Here is a 15,496-nt window from a genome sequence, read left to right as displayed (position 1 = left end):
AGGCACACATTATTCACCCCCCGCGGTTTTCATCAAAGGAATATGCTGACGTGCAAAGTCAGACATAGAAATGATTTGAGTCTCCTACAAGCTCTTTTAATGTTTTTTAAGAATCATTTTAATTTTTTTATGAACAATTGTTCTCAGAAAGTAACTTGAGTTGTCATAATGATTAATGAATGGGAGATGTAATCTTGTATTCTTGGAAAAAAAACTGACAGGAAATCAAACAGCAAAACTATTTTTTCCCTTTCTGTCCTAGACAAAACTACCATATGTTCAAAACCACATCCAGATTCCAAATAACCATGGTTTACAGGGCAAATAGAGAAAAAAATAAAGCCATCTATTCCACTCAGAACGTACCTGAGAACCTCTTCAAGGTGGCCTTGCCTGAGGGATTGCACTGTAGCTCTGCATCATAACTCCAGTGCTCTACTGCCTCTATTAATATTTATGATCATCCACATTGTGGAGACCTGGTTCCAAAAATCACCCTTGTGACAGCACCAACACTCTTCAGGATTAGAACATCACTTCACTCTTGTGACAGCACCAACACTCTTCAGCATTAGAACATCTCTTCACTCTTGTGACAGCACCAAACACTCTTCAGCATTAGAACATCTCTTCACTCTTGTGACGGCACCAACACTCTTCAGCATTAGAACATTGTATATCTCTTCACCCTTGTGACGGCACCAACACTATTCAGCATTAGAACATCTCTTCACTCTTGTGACAGCACCAACACTCTTAAGCATTAGAACATTGTAAATCTCTTCACCCTTGTGACAGCACCAACACTCTTCAGCATTAGAACATCTCTTCACTCTTGTGACAGCATCAACACTCTTCAGCATTAGAACATTGTAAATCTCTTCACCCTTGTGACAGCACCAACACACTTCAGCATTAGAACATCTCTTCACTCTTGTGACAGCACCAACACTCTTCAGCATTAGAACATTGTAAATCTCTTCACCCTTGTGACAGCACCAACACTCTTCAGCATTAGAACATCTCTTCACTCTTGTGACAGCATCAACACTCTTCAGCATTGGAACACTGCATATCTCTTCACCCTTGTGACAGCACCTACACTCTTCAGCATTAGAACATCTCTTCACTCTTGTGACAGCACCAACACTCTTCAGCATTAGAACATTGTAAATCTCTTCACCCTTGTGACAGCACCAACACTCTTCAGCATTAGAACATCTCTTCACTCTTGTGACAGCATCAACACTCTTCAGCATTGGAACACTGCATATCTCTTCACCCTTGTGACAGCACCTACACTCTTCAGCATTAGAACACTGCATATTTCTTCACCCTTGTGACAGCACCTACTGTACACCCTTCAGCATTAGAACACTGCATATCTCTTCACCCTTGTGACAGCACCAACACTCTTCAGCATTAGAACACTGCATACATGTATCTCTTCACCCTTGTGACAGCACCAACACTCTTCAGCATTAGAACACTGCATATCTCTTCACCCTTATGACAGCACCTACACTCTTCAGCATTAGAACATTGTATATTTATTTGCGCTTTGGAAGAAGACCCTTTGTGTTTTATATCCCCACTCCAACATCACAGGAGGAGGTAGAGAAGAATGTCTGGGCAGTCCTTCAGCAGGCGGCCATCGACGGACGGCGCCACATGGAAGCTGCCTCGCCTCTCCCCCACCTCCAGAGCCACTTGGCGGGCTACCTGCCACCAGCATCCATCGGGGATTTGTGAGGGCACAGTGGGGCGTGAAATAAGAGACAGAGGTAGAGCGAGAGAAAAGAAAAAAATGATACACTCTTTTCCATCTATACAGTAGGTCGACGGCGTCAACAGAGAAGGAGTGGTCACGAATGGGCACCTTGAGGCCAAAAGAATTGTCAAGGGCAGTGTGTGCTGTCAAGAAAGTAAAACTGTGTGTGTGTGTGTGTGTGTGTGTGTTTGTGTGTGTCAGTGTCCCTCTTTATTGAGTCCCCCAGACAAAAATAAAGCCTATTATTAGTTTGTTAGTTTGTGGTGGGACCTGTCCATCAAATATGTCCCCCTGTGCTTATGTGTGTGTGTGTGTGTGTGTGTGTGTGTGTGTGTGCCCACAACATTTCCAGTGACTCACTCTCTCAGCAGGGTGGAGCTGATCTGCAGAATGTTGCATATGCTCACAAAGAGCAACGCATACTGACACTGACACCGAAACTCTCAGAAGTTGGAGAGAGGACAGACGAAGACCTTGGGTCTCGCTAGGCAAAGACCTTGGATTTATAGCACACATAAGACAGACTTATTGAGTGAAGGCCTGACACTCCAAACAACTTGGACTTGAGGAGTGTGTTCTCAATGTCCAGCGTAGCTCGCTGGTGGGCAGGGGTCCAGCCAATGCATTGCCTACTGAAAGCAGCCCTGTTCTGCTGCTAGACTGAAGTCTATGTGAATTTATATTCCAAGTGAGAAAGGCTCTGCTTGGCACAGAGAAATGGATGCACATTATTGATTCCCTGACGTCTTTTTTTTTTACTTGGAAACAATCTGAATATCTTCTAAGCGATTTATTTAAAGTATCTAATGTATCCATTTAGCACTGAAGATGATTATTTGCTAAACATAAAACTATTGCTATTTAAAGATTTAAAGCTTTAAAGACAGCAACTCAATACTGGGATGACAATCAAGTAATCACAGAGTAATACTCAGAATCAACAGCTGTGCAAGGCAATGAGCAAAACTGTTTTGGGCTGCAAGGGCAAGCTGTGCCAATAAACAAAAAACTGTCAAATCATGAATGTGGTTTCTTCTTTGCGGCTTGTTGTACTGCTACTTGTATTTCACACCAACTTTGGTGGCAGAGATCTCTCAGAGGTCTGTCAGAGCGGCAGAAGTGTCAGTACACGCTGTAATCATTTCTAAATAGCCCATTGATCTTGATACAGATCTGTCCTCTTGGTGCCAGAAGATGCTGCGGGCTGCATCCGCCCCCCCCCCCCCCACACACACACACCACCACCCTGTGTTCTCCCCGTGCCGATAGTCTCTCCCGGTCTGCCAATTTCTCTCTGACACTAAGAAAAGAGGACATGGAGGAGCCCACCCCCCACCTCCTCTTCCCTATCCCTCCTCGAGCGATTGCTCTTGCAACTGCATACGCCTCATTCCTGGCTGAAACCGCACAAAAATCCACACAGCAGTGCCCTGCTGACAGCAAGTTCTATTGACTCCCCAATCTCCATAAATGCCCATCTTTGTCAGCAGTGGGTATTAATAGTGAACAAAGTGCCATGCTAAAGCCCCGGCTGGCCCTCTCAGAGTGGAGTGATACGGCCTTAAATGACTACAGTATCCTCAGATATATTTTGCTTTGTAGCACAAACTGTAACTCCTTGGGGAGAAAGAACAATTCATTGTGAAAACAATAGGTTATTGCTGTAGCAGTCGTTATGGAAGCATATCTCCTTGTCATTGCTCTGTTAAGATTTATATTGTTTATCACCACATTCACTCTCTAAGGCACAAACTAATAACTTTAACAACACATTACTAGACTGGAGGACTGAATGAATGAATGAATAAATGAATAAATGTGTAAAAACAAATTTAAAAAAAAACTCAATAGATCTGGAGGAGGAACTAATGAAACTGAGATCTATTGAATTTCAGTGGGTAATTTCTCTCAACCCAATTAATTCGCTTTAAGACTTCAGACTGGGAAGATTTACCTCTGAGTAGTTTTGGCCATTGTATCCCCTAGCATAAGAATTTGTGGATTTTAACAAGTTATCGGTGAGTAGATTCGCAGCAGAATATTATTCAACATTTTTGTGTGAAATATTGTTTTGTGATATATTAATATATTTTTGCTATTGTCTCAGTGCTTTCAGGCAAAGCTCCTTGAAAATATATGACTACAAAATATTGTGGAATATACACAGTAGAGAAACACTTTTTTACACCAAATTATTGCTACTTTACATGCATTCAGTGATGTCTTGTCTTTGGAGTTGAAACCTGACTAAAAATCAATCATTATTTCATCATCGCGACTGCTGTAAACTTTCAGCCCTCAAGCTTATTCACATATAAAACATACAAAAAGACAGCACAAGACTTCACCTCTGCAGCTCAAATATTCCATAACCTCTGTTATTAAGAATTATGTACTGAACTTTGAAAATGAACAAATGAAAAACCACTGTCCCAAAAGAAACAAACACAAAAAAAGGCAAGCACTCTGACCACAAAATGAACGGACAACAATCCGAACTCTTTCACTTCCCCAGACCAGACGAGCCACTCTCGCCTCCCACATAAGTCTGAAAAGAGAGCACCTGCTGGGCTAGGCTGGGCTGGACTTCCATGTCTGACTTCCCGCTCCCTTCCAGATCAAAGGAACAGCAGCACAGCAGAAGCAACATTCTCACACAGATACACACTCACTCCCTCACTCTCACACACACACACACACACACACACACACACACACACACACACAGAGAGAGAGAAGAAGAGTTGTCGGGATGGTTGGCAGAGAGGATCGCTGCATACCTGCTCTCCTCACATGTTGGTGTGCGGAGGGTGGACCGGCTGGCTGGCTGGCTGGCTGGCAGACTGGCGTCTTTCCCGACTGGGGCTGCAGGAGCTGAGGCTGGAACAGGAGCTGGAGCTGGAGGAGCAGGAGCAGGAGAAACAGGAGCTGGAGCTGGAGCAGGAGGAGCAGGAGAAACAGGAGCTGGGAGCTGGAGCTGTTGGGGGGAGGAGGGGGGGCAGGGGCAGCTGCTGCACCGCTCTGCCTCTCTCACCCTTGCTGCATCGCCCCGTGTGTGGAGAGTGGAGCCCAGGGCAGCAACAGACTGCCTTCTCCTCCGACTCCACATGCACAAACACACTGGAGAGAGTGGAAGAGAGAGAAAGAGGAGTAGAGAGAGAGAGGGAGAGAAAGGAATAGAGAGAGAGGGAGGGAGGGAGATAGATAGATAGAGAGAGAGATGGAGAGAGAAAGGGAGTAAAGGGTGAGAGAGAGAGAAAGGGAGAGAGAGGGAGTAGAGGAGGAGAGAGACAGAAAGGGAGAGAGAGGGATAGGAAAAGAGAGGGAGAGAGAGCGGGAGAGACTCGTGCAGCCAGGCACAGCAGCACTCGCACGCACACTCAATCACCACCGGCACACTCGCTCTCCAGCCTGCTGCCTGTCCTGCTGCCTGTGTATGTGTGTGTGTGAGAGAGAGAGTGAGACAGAGAGAGAGAGAGAGAGAGAGAGAGTGCTCATGTCTTTATGCATAGTGTTAGTCTCTGCATGTGTCTATATGTGATTCTGCATCCCAGTTTTCTTTTATGCATATGTATGCATGCATGTGCCTAGGTATGCAGGCATCAGTATCTACCTAGTCAAGATAATGGACACATTCCTGCATTTCTGCTCTAGTTTGCCAAAAAAAAAACATTTGCACGCCTACATACACACTTCCTTCGGGTTTGGCACAATTAAACGGTCTGGCACTTGGTCCATTAAGCACACTGCCCTCCTGGTGCTGTCCCCTGCAGTTCCTCGTTATGAGACAATGCAACAGGACAGAGGCTGGAACGCCCTGACTTCACCCAGACACCAGCACCAGCATCTTCCAGGCCACTGCCTTATTGTGAAACACAAAAGGGTTCCGTCCAATTAGACGTCAAAGTGAGAAAGTGTCTTCGCCTGGCCCCGGGGGGGGGGGGGGGTTGATGTTAATGTGAGACAACTGGCAGCTCGATTCTGGTGCTCACGTTCACCCCTCCTGCGTTCTGGATGTTTCTGTCAGAGGTGCTGCTTGTCCTGCCGTGGCACTGGGCTACCTGTCCGACAGAGGAAAAACACTCCAGGTCAAGGGCAAACAAGCCCAACTGTCTATTGCAGCTTAAGAACAGGTTGGGCTGTTTGGACCTACGTGCTGAACTACTGCTTTCGGATATTCTTGGGAGCAGACACACACACACACACACACACACAAACACACACACACAGACACAAACACACACACACACAAACACACACACACACACACACACACACACACACAAACACACACACACACACTCCTACATGCACAAGCATACAAAATCCCAATTGTTTAGACAAGCACTTCATGCCCCATCATACCTAGCCATGTGTTCTGAATGCATTGTTGATTCACCAGCAAGATTACTGTTGCTGGTGAAGTACTCATCAGCTGTGGTCTTCCCAAAACAGCTGTGTCCACTCCACAATGATATAATGGACCACAGCGCTTGCTTCGAGACTCCTATTCCATGTTGCCTTTTATGCGTGACTGGTGACCCATTTACTCCTATAGAGCTTATTACATCTTATTCTGCTGGACACAAGAGATGTCCCAAGTGCCACCAGTGTTATTTCAAACAGGCCAACTCCTGGCGCTTGTTTCACATTAGTGGACAAGTACAACACAACACAACACAACACAACACACAGCTCTTTACTTGTCCTTGGGGAATCAATATAATTGACGCTACATAAGGCTCCTATGATATAAAGTCTGTTTTCATGAGAACGCTACAAAATGCTGTACGGCCTACAGGAAAAGGAAATGGTAAATGCGTGCCATGGCTGGCAGAAGGAGGCAGCTTGGATTAACAGATAAATATTCAAGAGGTCAGATTGTGTTATGTCAGATGCTTCTGTTGCATGTCAAATTGGGCCTGTTTGACTGCAGAGTGAGCCCTGCCCTGCATCACATAGCCTTCTGGAAAAGACAGAAGAGTCTACACAAAATCTTACCAGGCACTAGTTCATAAGAATAATTATTGGCTAAACCGTGATGAAATGCAAGAACACAAAACACAATTACAATTTTAGACACCACAATTTGTAATCGTTTCATTACAATGAGTATGGTGGAAAGATTAAATTTTAGTGCAAGGATGACTTGTTCTGTAGAAAGAAAAAAATAAATCAGCACATTTAGTGATTGATTTGCTCTGAGCACACATTTGGAGACATTTTAAAATAAATTATCCTCATACACTTATGCCACTTTTTTCTATAGACATGAGGAATGCCATATTTAGGTTGTGCACATTTGTGAATGGAAAATAAATAAATGCTTCAACCTAACTCTAACTCACTAAACCCAACTTCTTTTTCTGAGAACTGCTCATCCTCCAAATAGGAGATAAGTTTCCCTCCAAGAAACACAATTTTAAGGAATTATCACCAGTCCATAGCAAGTATATTCAGTACATTTGATTCTTATCACTTTTATTAACTGCATTTCTACGCCATGCGTTGGATCTGTCAGTGGTCTGTTGTAAACTAATGGGGTGTGTATAATTTAATGGAACAGGCGCTGTGCTGCCCAACTCCCCAAAACAAAGTGAAAGAGCCAATGATAAGTACATCCCAATTTCAACTCCATAAAGTCTTATCCCTGTTATGTTGTCCAACATGTCAGTACTGTATATTGAATACATTACATGAAAAAAATTTCTAACACAATAGATCAAAATCATACTATAACCTGTAGGCCTACTTAAACAATGTATGCCATCTGTTATATAATAACTCTTCCTCTAACTTCATGTTGTAGGCTATAATAAAGAAAAGCCTATTAAAGGGATGAAATTGTCTGTCAGTTAGGGTATAATAACACGAAGAATCAAATTGATGTGACCTATTTTAAGTTCTATTCATAGAATATGTTTGATTGCCACGTGGCCACTGATTAATGAGGAAACCCTCCAGAGATTTTAGGTTAAATTTAACTGACACTATGTCTTTCTTTACCACAGTGAACTTCAACCCTTTATTTTCTATTGCGTATGAAAATATTCTTGGAATATTTTATTTAATGAAATACAGTTATTTCAATATTTCAATATGGACTAATAAGGCGCGTCAATTTATTCCGTTTGCATTGGGCTACTTTTTACAACCGGTCTAATCTGGATAGTGAAACCCACAATTTCCACTGGTTTCAATCACATCCTAGCTCAAATACATGCTTGACTTGCTCCCTCATTGAGTCTAATTTAAAGCTGGGATACAGTACTAATTAATTCAAGTGAACTCTCGCGGTGTTAGGCTACACTTCAGACATCTTGCATTTTTCAGTCTGTAAGCTCGAAATTGTAACATACTCCCACGTAAACGATTATAAAATACAAGTTTTCGGTCGACTGTTTTCATGTATCGTTCAGCATTCATGCATGCGAATGTCCTAGGCAGCTGAATCGAGTTCGCGTGCCAAACACTTGAGTGGATTGTCTTTCCCAGGGCGTCCTGAATTGTGCGTCATTTTCATTTCTGCATTTTGTTTTCCATCGAGGCAATATGGCAACACCCGCCGCGGTAAATCCATCGGGTAAGTCAGATATTTTTCATCTGGTTACGTACACCGAAAATATAATTAGAGAGGATTTGGTCACGCGTTGGCATGCAATGTTATTTTCGCGTTAACAAAAGAAACGAGCTTCAGCGCTTATATCGACGTCAGTCACAGCATCCCCTTCCCCCACGTAGCTAGCCGCCTTGCACACAACAGAGGGGTTTCGGCTCAAAATTCACCCATATTTCTAAGGTTAATCATTTCTGTAGCACAACATACATGTAGCGACAGATTTACACTCCCAAGCGACATGCATTTGTTACGATTTTCCTTCAGAAATGCAAATTAGATACCGGAAACATTCCTGGTTGCTACGTGCTTTGATTTCATTGATACAATGTAACGTTAGCAGGCTATCCTTAAAGCACTGCTCCCGTTACTCTCCGGGGACACACAAACTTGAACATTATTGGAGTCTTGCTTTTCTCTGACGTATTGGCATGTTCAAAATCATCGTTTACACGAAACAGATTAGGCTACTTCCTCTTGCCTGTTGATTCCATCCATCTTAAAGCTAGAGAGAAAATCTCCAGTGGGCTTTATTTAGGACCAATGTAGCCTACTTCGTGCTGGCTTTGGAAAAGGCTTGTGTTACCTCATAATCGTCTCAATACGCCTTAGTTATGTGGTGATACATTTAATACAGATTTCGGGTTGTCTTCTTTTAAACGTGCGAATTCAGAGCTCACTGTCTCAATAACATTGTGAAGACCATGTTGGCACAAAATCGCCCAGTAGAAGAGCAGACCATGGCATGTTCAGTGACACTATTCAGGAATATCTCTTTGGATAATTTTAAGCACTTTAGAGGTCATACGAGAAGCATACTCGTCTATCTGAACAGGAGATGACACAAACACAGTTGGCTACAGTGTGGAGTCTGAAGCTGATCGAAAACTGACTTTTATGGGACATAAGACAACTGGGTTGAAACACTGGGTTGGTGTGTTTAGGCTACTACCATCCATTCCACACAGTATTTCTTTCCTCTGTTAAATCTTAACCAATGGTGTAGTCCACGGTCATGCATCTCTGGGGTGATATGTCCCTGTCGTCTCATTACAAATGTTAATGAAGCGATATAAATAAATATATAAAGAATGTGTGTGTTATAAGCACCTGGTCCGCATACAAAGTTGCCAGGCGTGGTTTTAGAATGCAAGGGCCATCGTCTGAGGGAGCTTCAGCTGTCAGAAGTCACACTGAAGGGCACTTTGTTTAAGTAGGCTCTCTCGCTAGGCAGAGGACACAGGCAATCTGTGGGCCATCTGGAGCCCAGACTCCCTCGCACACACACACACTCACCGGCAAGAACGCAGAATTTTCAGATTGCATCACAAAAAGATATGATAAGGACAGGTCTCTTATTTAATCCAAGAGTGAGTATTGGTCGTTCAGGGTGCCATGGTTCAGTTACTGTTTTACCCAACCAGACGACTTTATCAGGAGTGCCAGGGCTTTGTTGAAAACGAGGAGAAAAGATTGACACAGCGTGCCATTTCCAAATAAGCACAGCAAAGTTGAATCATTCAACATAAATGCCTGCTGATTGCTACAATACAGTTCAGTTATCAATTAATTTCAGAAACTCAGTTTTGAAGCGAATAGCTTTTCGTTACGTGTTGCGGCCTTCTGCGTGGACCCAATGTGTGGTCTGGGTCTGCTGAAGGCGCCTCTGTCAATTGTGACTCATGGTGTTATTCAGAGGCAACCAAGGTATGTAGGCAGGGAGAGTGGAGACAGCCACCGAGGCTTTGGGAACAGTTTCAGCCTTCACCCATCACATCATATTACATTATATATACACACACACACACACACACACCACAAAGCCATACTACAGTAGCTCAGCTAATTTTGCAGGAGTATAGATAGAAAGATAGGCAGTCAAAAACAGGCAGTCAGGTGCTTTGTGACCAACACATTTTGAGATGAGCAGACTTCTCTGTGTGTGTGTGTTTATTTTAATTTTTTTGTGAGTTTTGAGGTTGGAATGGTGGACAAGACAGGTTCCCATTTGAAGAAAAATGAACATGGGCTCAGCATCTGTCTTTGGCAGCCAATATTTGATGCAGTTTCATTAATGGTCCATTTACAAATTCTCGTATGGAACACCCAGTGCTATTGGATTCCTGCATTTGCATGCAGAAGTGCTCTTAAAGGAGACGGTCTTTGAATATTGTTTCATACTCGTCTCTTGTATGACTGGAATCCCAGTTGTTAATCAGTTTGTTGAAATCTCCTGCCTCCTTTGCATACGAAATAAATAGCTTTTCAGCCCTCATTATGGATTCAGCCGAGGGAGCAAATGCCGAGACTGCACAAAGGCTAGTAGCCTATTTGTTGTAGTAAATTATGATGATGTTCGGATCATAGAAATCTCATGCTGTTTGCTAGAAATGGTAGTTGTCCTATTGAAAATTGCAGCATGTAGTGCACTGAAGCTCATTATTTGCCTCCTCTCCCCCCATGGTAACATAAGTAAGCTAAGTGCAGAAAATGCTGTTAGCAAGGTGGTACGAGAGCTAGCCTGTGTGCTGTTCGTGGAGGTATTCTGGGAAATCTTTCTGTGGTCAGGTCTAATTGGGGAAAGCGTTCCTGCAGCATGCTCTCTAAGGAATGGCATTTATCATACCGCATACAAAATGACATAGATTTGTTTCCAATGTTTGCAAACACGCTGACATTAAAGCAGCGCGCCACTGGAGCTGTTGCTGTGGGAGTCTCAGGTGGCCAAACGGCTTTTCTAGGAGTTGATGGAATGGTAAATTGCCTGGGGTTATTAAGACTGCTTGCGAACGCTGTGCTGACTGCTGGACGAGTAAAAGAAACAACCTTGGACTTGTCAGAGATGATTGAAAAGGAGAAGCCCTGTCCACCCCCCCCCCTCAAAACAAACCCCAATGCACTGATTAATGAGTTTGACCTCAAAGGCTTTAATCAGTTAGCGCAGCTACGGATCAGTCCATCTCCCTAAAGTCATCCCTCACATTAACTTCCTCCGTGCACTTGCGTTACTGTAACCCACATTCTGTGCAGCTGAAATCTGTAGGGCCGCACGAGGCTCCGGCAGCTCTTCATAAATACATAAACAAGGTGAACTCGTCTTTGCAGGGAATGATCACAGAGGTGGATCGCATACTGTAACAGGATCAAATATTAACACAGGAGCTGGTTCCAACAGGAGGTCTATGTGGGTTTGTTTAGCCTATCAATGGCAGGCTGGATGTAGAGATGTTGGAGGGGGGGAGGGAGGGAGGGAGGGAGGCAAGGCTGACGAGATGAACTGTGGATGTGACAGTGTGTGTTGTCTTGTTGTTGTTGTTTGTGGCCTGCAGAAATGGGCACAGATCTCCCAGGGCCGGTGGCGATGCCTGGTGCAGTGGTGGGCGTGGGCCAGGTCAGAATGGCCGGATCCATGCCAGGCAGAGGAGGCAAGAGAAGATCTGGCGGGTGAGTACAATACGCACACACACACACACACACATATTCATATTCATACTGCTTCAAACCCAGTCTTCCACCACAACCTCCACCAAACTGCTCTCCTGAGGCCCAAACCAAACACTTCAGCACCTGATTCAACAAGCGCTCTGATTGTGCCTGTTTGAGTTGTGCTCAGGGAGACTGTGCTGGGTCCAAGGCAGCTGCCGTGGAGAGACTGCCCAGCCACCGGGCCTCAAGCACTGGGTGGGACTCGCTGATGTTATGTTTTCTGGTTCTACTTTAGTCCTTTTGTATTTACACAATAGGCACACAGATAGATGGATGTCTTGCCTTTGTTTAGGCTTGTGCTGTCACGTTGTTTTGACATCAGGCTGTGTTTTGGGTTGAGATCAGTCTGTGTTACTTGATGATAGTTGAATGGAAACATTTGAATCAGTGGAGGATCTCTGGAGAGATAAGAGACAAGTTGCCAGAACTTACTTCAAGTCTGAATATCACTTGCAGACCACAAAGCATCTGATAAATAGAGAAAAAAAAGGCCTGTGGTCACATCCGGTGATGGGTGGACGGGGAATGAGAGGGTGTTTTAAGAGCATGTACAGCATCAAGTGACTCAAGGCATAGACCTCAGAAGATTGGATGGGGATGTCATAATGGGAGTCCATCTTACTTGCCACTTTCTGTTGTGTCAGTGTAAGGAAGGATTAGTTTGATTATATATATATATATATTCTGAATTTGAGCGTGTTGGAATGAGAGGCTTTGTTGACTTTGGTCAGAATTTAATGAGGTAGCTTTTCTGCCAAACTCCAGAGTTTGACAACATTTGGCAGCAGAACCAGTAGATTCAATTTCAGCCTTGTTTGAGTCTTATTTGACTTTCTAAACAGACATGGTATTTCCTCTTATTCTTAGCCAGTATGTAGCACACATTGGCAAATGCATCTCTCTTTCTAAGAATTATTTCCACAGTCAAGAGAACCTAATGCACGCTTGTGGCAACATTTCAGCAGAAACCACACACTCTTTTTGATGGAATTTGTTTTTCTAATTTGTTATTGGTTATGGATTATCAGGGCTGCTGCAATAAAAGCAAATGGTGCTGCTCTTCTTTGGCTGCACCATTGAGGCTGATATTCACAGACACGCTGTTCATTTATAAATGAGCTCCAAGCCCCTCTGAACTCCTAACCCAGGGAATGGAAAAGATGGTTACTACGTTCAGCTCTCTCACACCCACACCTTTCACTATGGAGCTCATCATTCCAGAAGCCATTATCTGCCAGCTGGTTAAACTATACGTCTCTCTCTCCCTGCCCTTTCGACTGCCTGCAGCCGATGAGATTTTTTTTTTTATATAAATAATGACCTCTCTACTTCCGAGGAGAGAGGAACTGTGGTCAGTTTGGTCAGTCATGATCTCCTGGAATGGAAATGAGTAAAATCTACATTCCTTTCAAGTAGACACACACCAAGGGTCGTCTGTGTCTGGCTTTCTGTTACACAATAAACGGCTGTTTTACCTGTAACTGGTTCTGTATGATCAAAGCTTAGTGGTGATAAGAGAAGGCAGGTGAACATGTGAAGTGATTAAGTCAAACTGGCTCCTTAGAATGGGAATGTTGATGAGAGGAGGCAAGAAATTGCATTAGAGATTTGTGTCATGCAGGAAATTGACATGATTGAGTGATCTTAAGGATTATGCAGAAGGAAGAGCGGCTAGTATCACTTGCCACGTTTAGTAGAACTGGACTTCCAGTTCCAGCGAAACTGGCTCTGCTTAGGGGCCAGAAGGGATCTGTTGGATGCCAAGCTCAACCCAGTCCTCTGGCATAGCATTTTAATTCTACGAATACATCTGTTGTATGTCTGTATGAGAAATATTATAGGAGCAGGGAGGATTTGATCAAAATGTTGGGAGAAGAAAGTTCCCTTTGGTGTAGTTGCCCAGCTAAGCCAGTAATCTTGTGTCGGGGCACACCCTGATTCAGAGCCAGATGAAATAATTTCAGCTATATTTGGAATGAACAGAAAATTTGCAACATCACACACACACACACACACACACACACACACACACACACACGATACACTAAGTATTCATGCATATTACAAAAAGTATTCTAAATTAAAATGGTTTTCCCTGCAGTGCAATTAAAAAAAATGCAAAATGAAAAGCCAGACAGTGTTTATTTTATGTAAATTGATATTATTGAGTTCATAAATAATACATATTATTCATTGAAAAAGCATACATGTCTCTCTGTCCCCCCAGAAGTCTAGTTTAGTTAACCCAACTAACCACTCTCTTCCTGTGGAGGCTGATATTTAGGAATACAAAGCAAGTCCTCATCACCCAAAGGCATTTAAGTGAAAAAGCATTTGGCAGCTTTGCTGGGTGGATTTTGTTTTCCCATCCCTGGTGTTTGGTGACTGGATTTTTATCCAAATTGGCTTCCTGGTTAAATCCACTGTATGGGGCAGCATGGTAAACCCTTGCCTGGAATGACACTGATAGTTCAACATACTAAATGCCTTTTCTTGCCAGCTAACTAAGCTGCCTCCATCCTGCTGCACAGGAATACATTTTCTTGTTGTCTATACAGGAAATATTGAGCATAAACAAGGTGGTGTGAGTCTGTACACAGTATTAATTTCTGTTTATGTTTATGGCCTCTTAGATCATTGCTACCTGGTGTTTTCGTATCTCTACTCTCAGCTCATATTATAAACAGCAGCTCTGCTGTTATTGTTTTTATTATTTAAATAAAATTATATAATGCTATAATATAATAAAATACTTGTGTGTGAGAGGAGTGGGGTGTGGAACGTGGAGGTAAACTGCTTTGCTTTATCATAATAGTCTGTGAGAGGAGTGGGGTATTGACCATGGAGGTAAATGTGCTTTGCTTTATCATAATTGCTCCACAGAATGGACTTTGACGATGAGGACGGGGAAGGGCCCAGCAAATTCTCAAGGTGAGGAAAGGGTCTTCATGCATGTGGATTTCTTCCACAAGATGACTGTATGCTGCAGACGTGTTAGCACTGTGATGTAGTGTTTGTAAGGAATTAGTAATTAGGATTAGGGATTAGTACTTTTCTGTCCATGTACATTAGACATATAGAAGCATTCCAGCATCTGTATATTTCATGGATATATCAGCTGATGACATCCATTATGCCATCTCAACATTTGTCTGAGATTTTCAGTCATTATTTGCTGCATTCTGTCCTTCAACTTGACATCTGCTTGGTGCTGTGCCATCTCAAACATTCATCATATTTTGTTTTCTCTTTAGCATGATGTTTCCGTTTTTTAATTCATGTTCTCTTTGAAGGACTCACATCCCTTTTAATCCCCTGCCAGCAAAGTCTGTTTCTGTTAACTTGAGGCACGACAGTGAAGTGAAGACAGTGCCCTCTGTTGGAGAAACGAAGAAGCACACCTCACTTTTTTTCCCTGCCCCCCTGCAGGGTGAAACCTTACTGATAAACACTGATGTATATTGATCTGGACACGATTTCGTGACCTGCAAGAATTATGGATCACAGTGTATTACCCTCTCTGGAAAAGCAGTGCCTGAAGTCTTACAATGGTTTTGACCAACCACAGATGTTCTAGTCTGCCTGCCCTCTTAGGTCTCCATGGTAACCTGTGGATCCCCCTC

General features: G+C 43.3%; 1 protein-coding gene across 2 annotated transcripts in view; it reads left to right on the top strand.

Annotated features, from left to right (window-relative positions):
- Positions 1-8,090: 8,090 nt before the first annotated feature.
- arnt2 (aryl-hydrocarbon receptor nuclear translocator 2) overlaps positions 8,091-15,496 on the top strand; it is a 40,082-nt gene continuing 32,676 nt past the window's right edge. For both annotated transcript variants that reach the window (XM_076287361.1, XM_076287360.1), the window contains exons 1-3: positions 8,091-8,354; positions 11,717-11,831; positions 14,757-14,804. In XM_076287361.1, the coding sequence (XP_076143476.1) occupies positions 8,324-8,354; positions 11,717-11,831; positions 14,757-14,804 (194 nt within the window). In that variant the 5' untranslated portion in view covers positions 8,091-8,323. The remainder of the gene's footprint in view (positions 8,355-11,716; positions 11,832-14,756; positions 14,805-15,496) is intronic.

The sequence above is a fragment of the Alosa pseudoharengus genome, unplaced genomic scaffold, assembly GCF_046254945.1.
Source record: "Alosa pseudoharengus isolate Yale_2024_CS ecotype anadromous, Long Island Sound unplaced genomic scaffold, YU_APseudo_1.1 YU_APseudo_1.1_scf_16, whole genome shotgun sequence".
Taxonomy (NCBI): Eukaryota; Metazoa; Chordata; class Actinopteri; order Clupeiformes; family Clupeidae; genus Alosa; species Alosa pseudoharengus.
The sequence above is the reverse complement of the archived record's forward strand: the minus strand, read 5'-3'. Positions and strand labels throughout refer to the sequence as shown.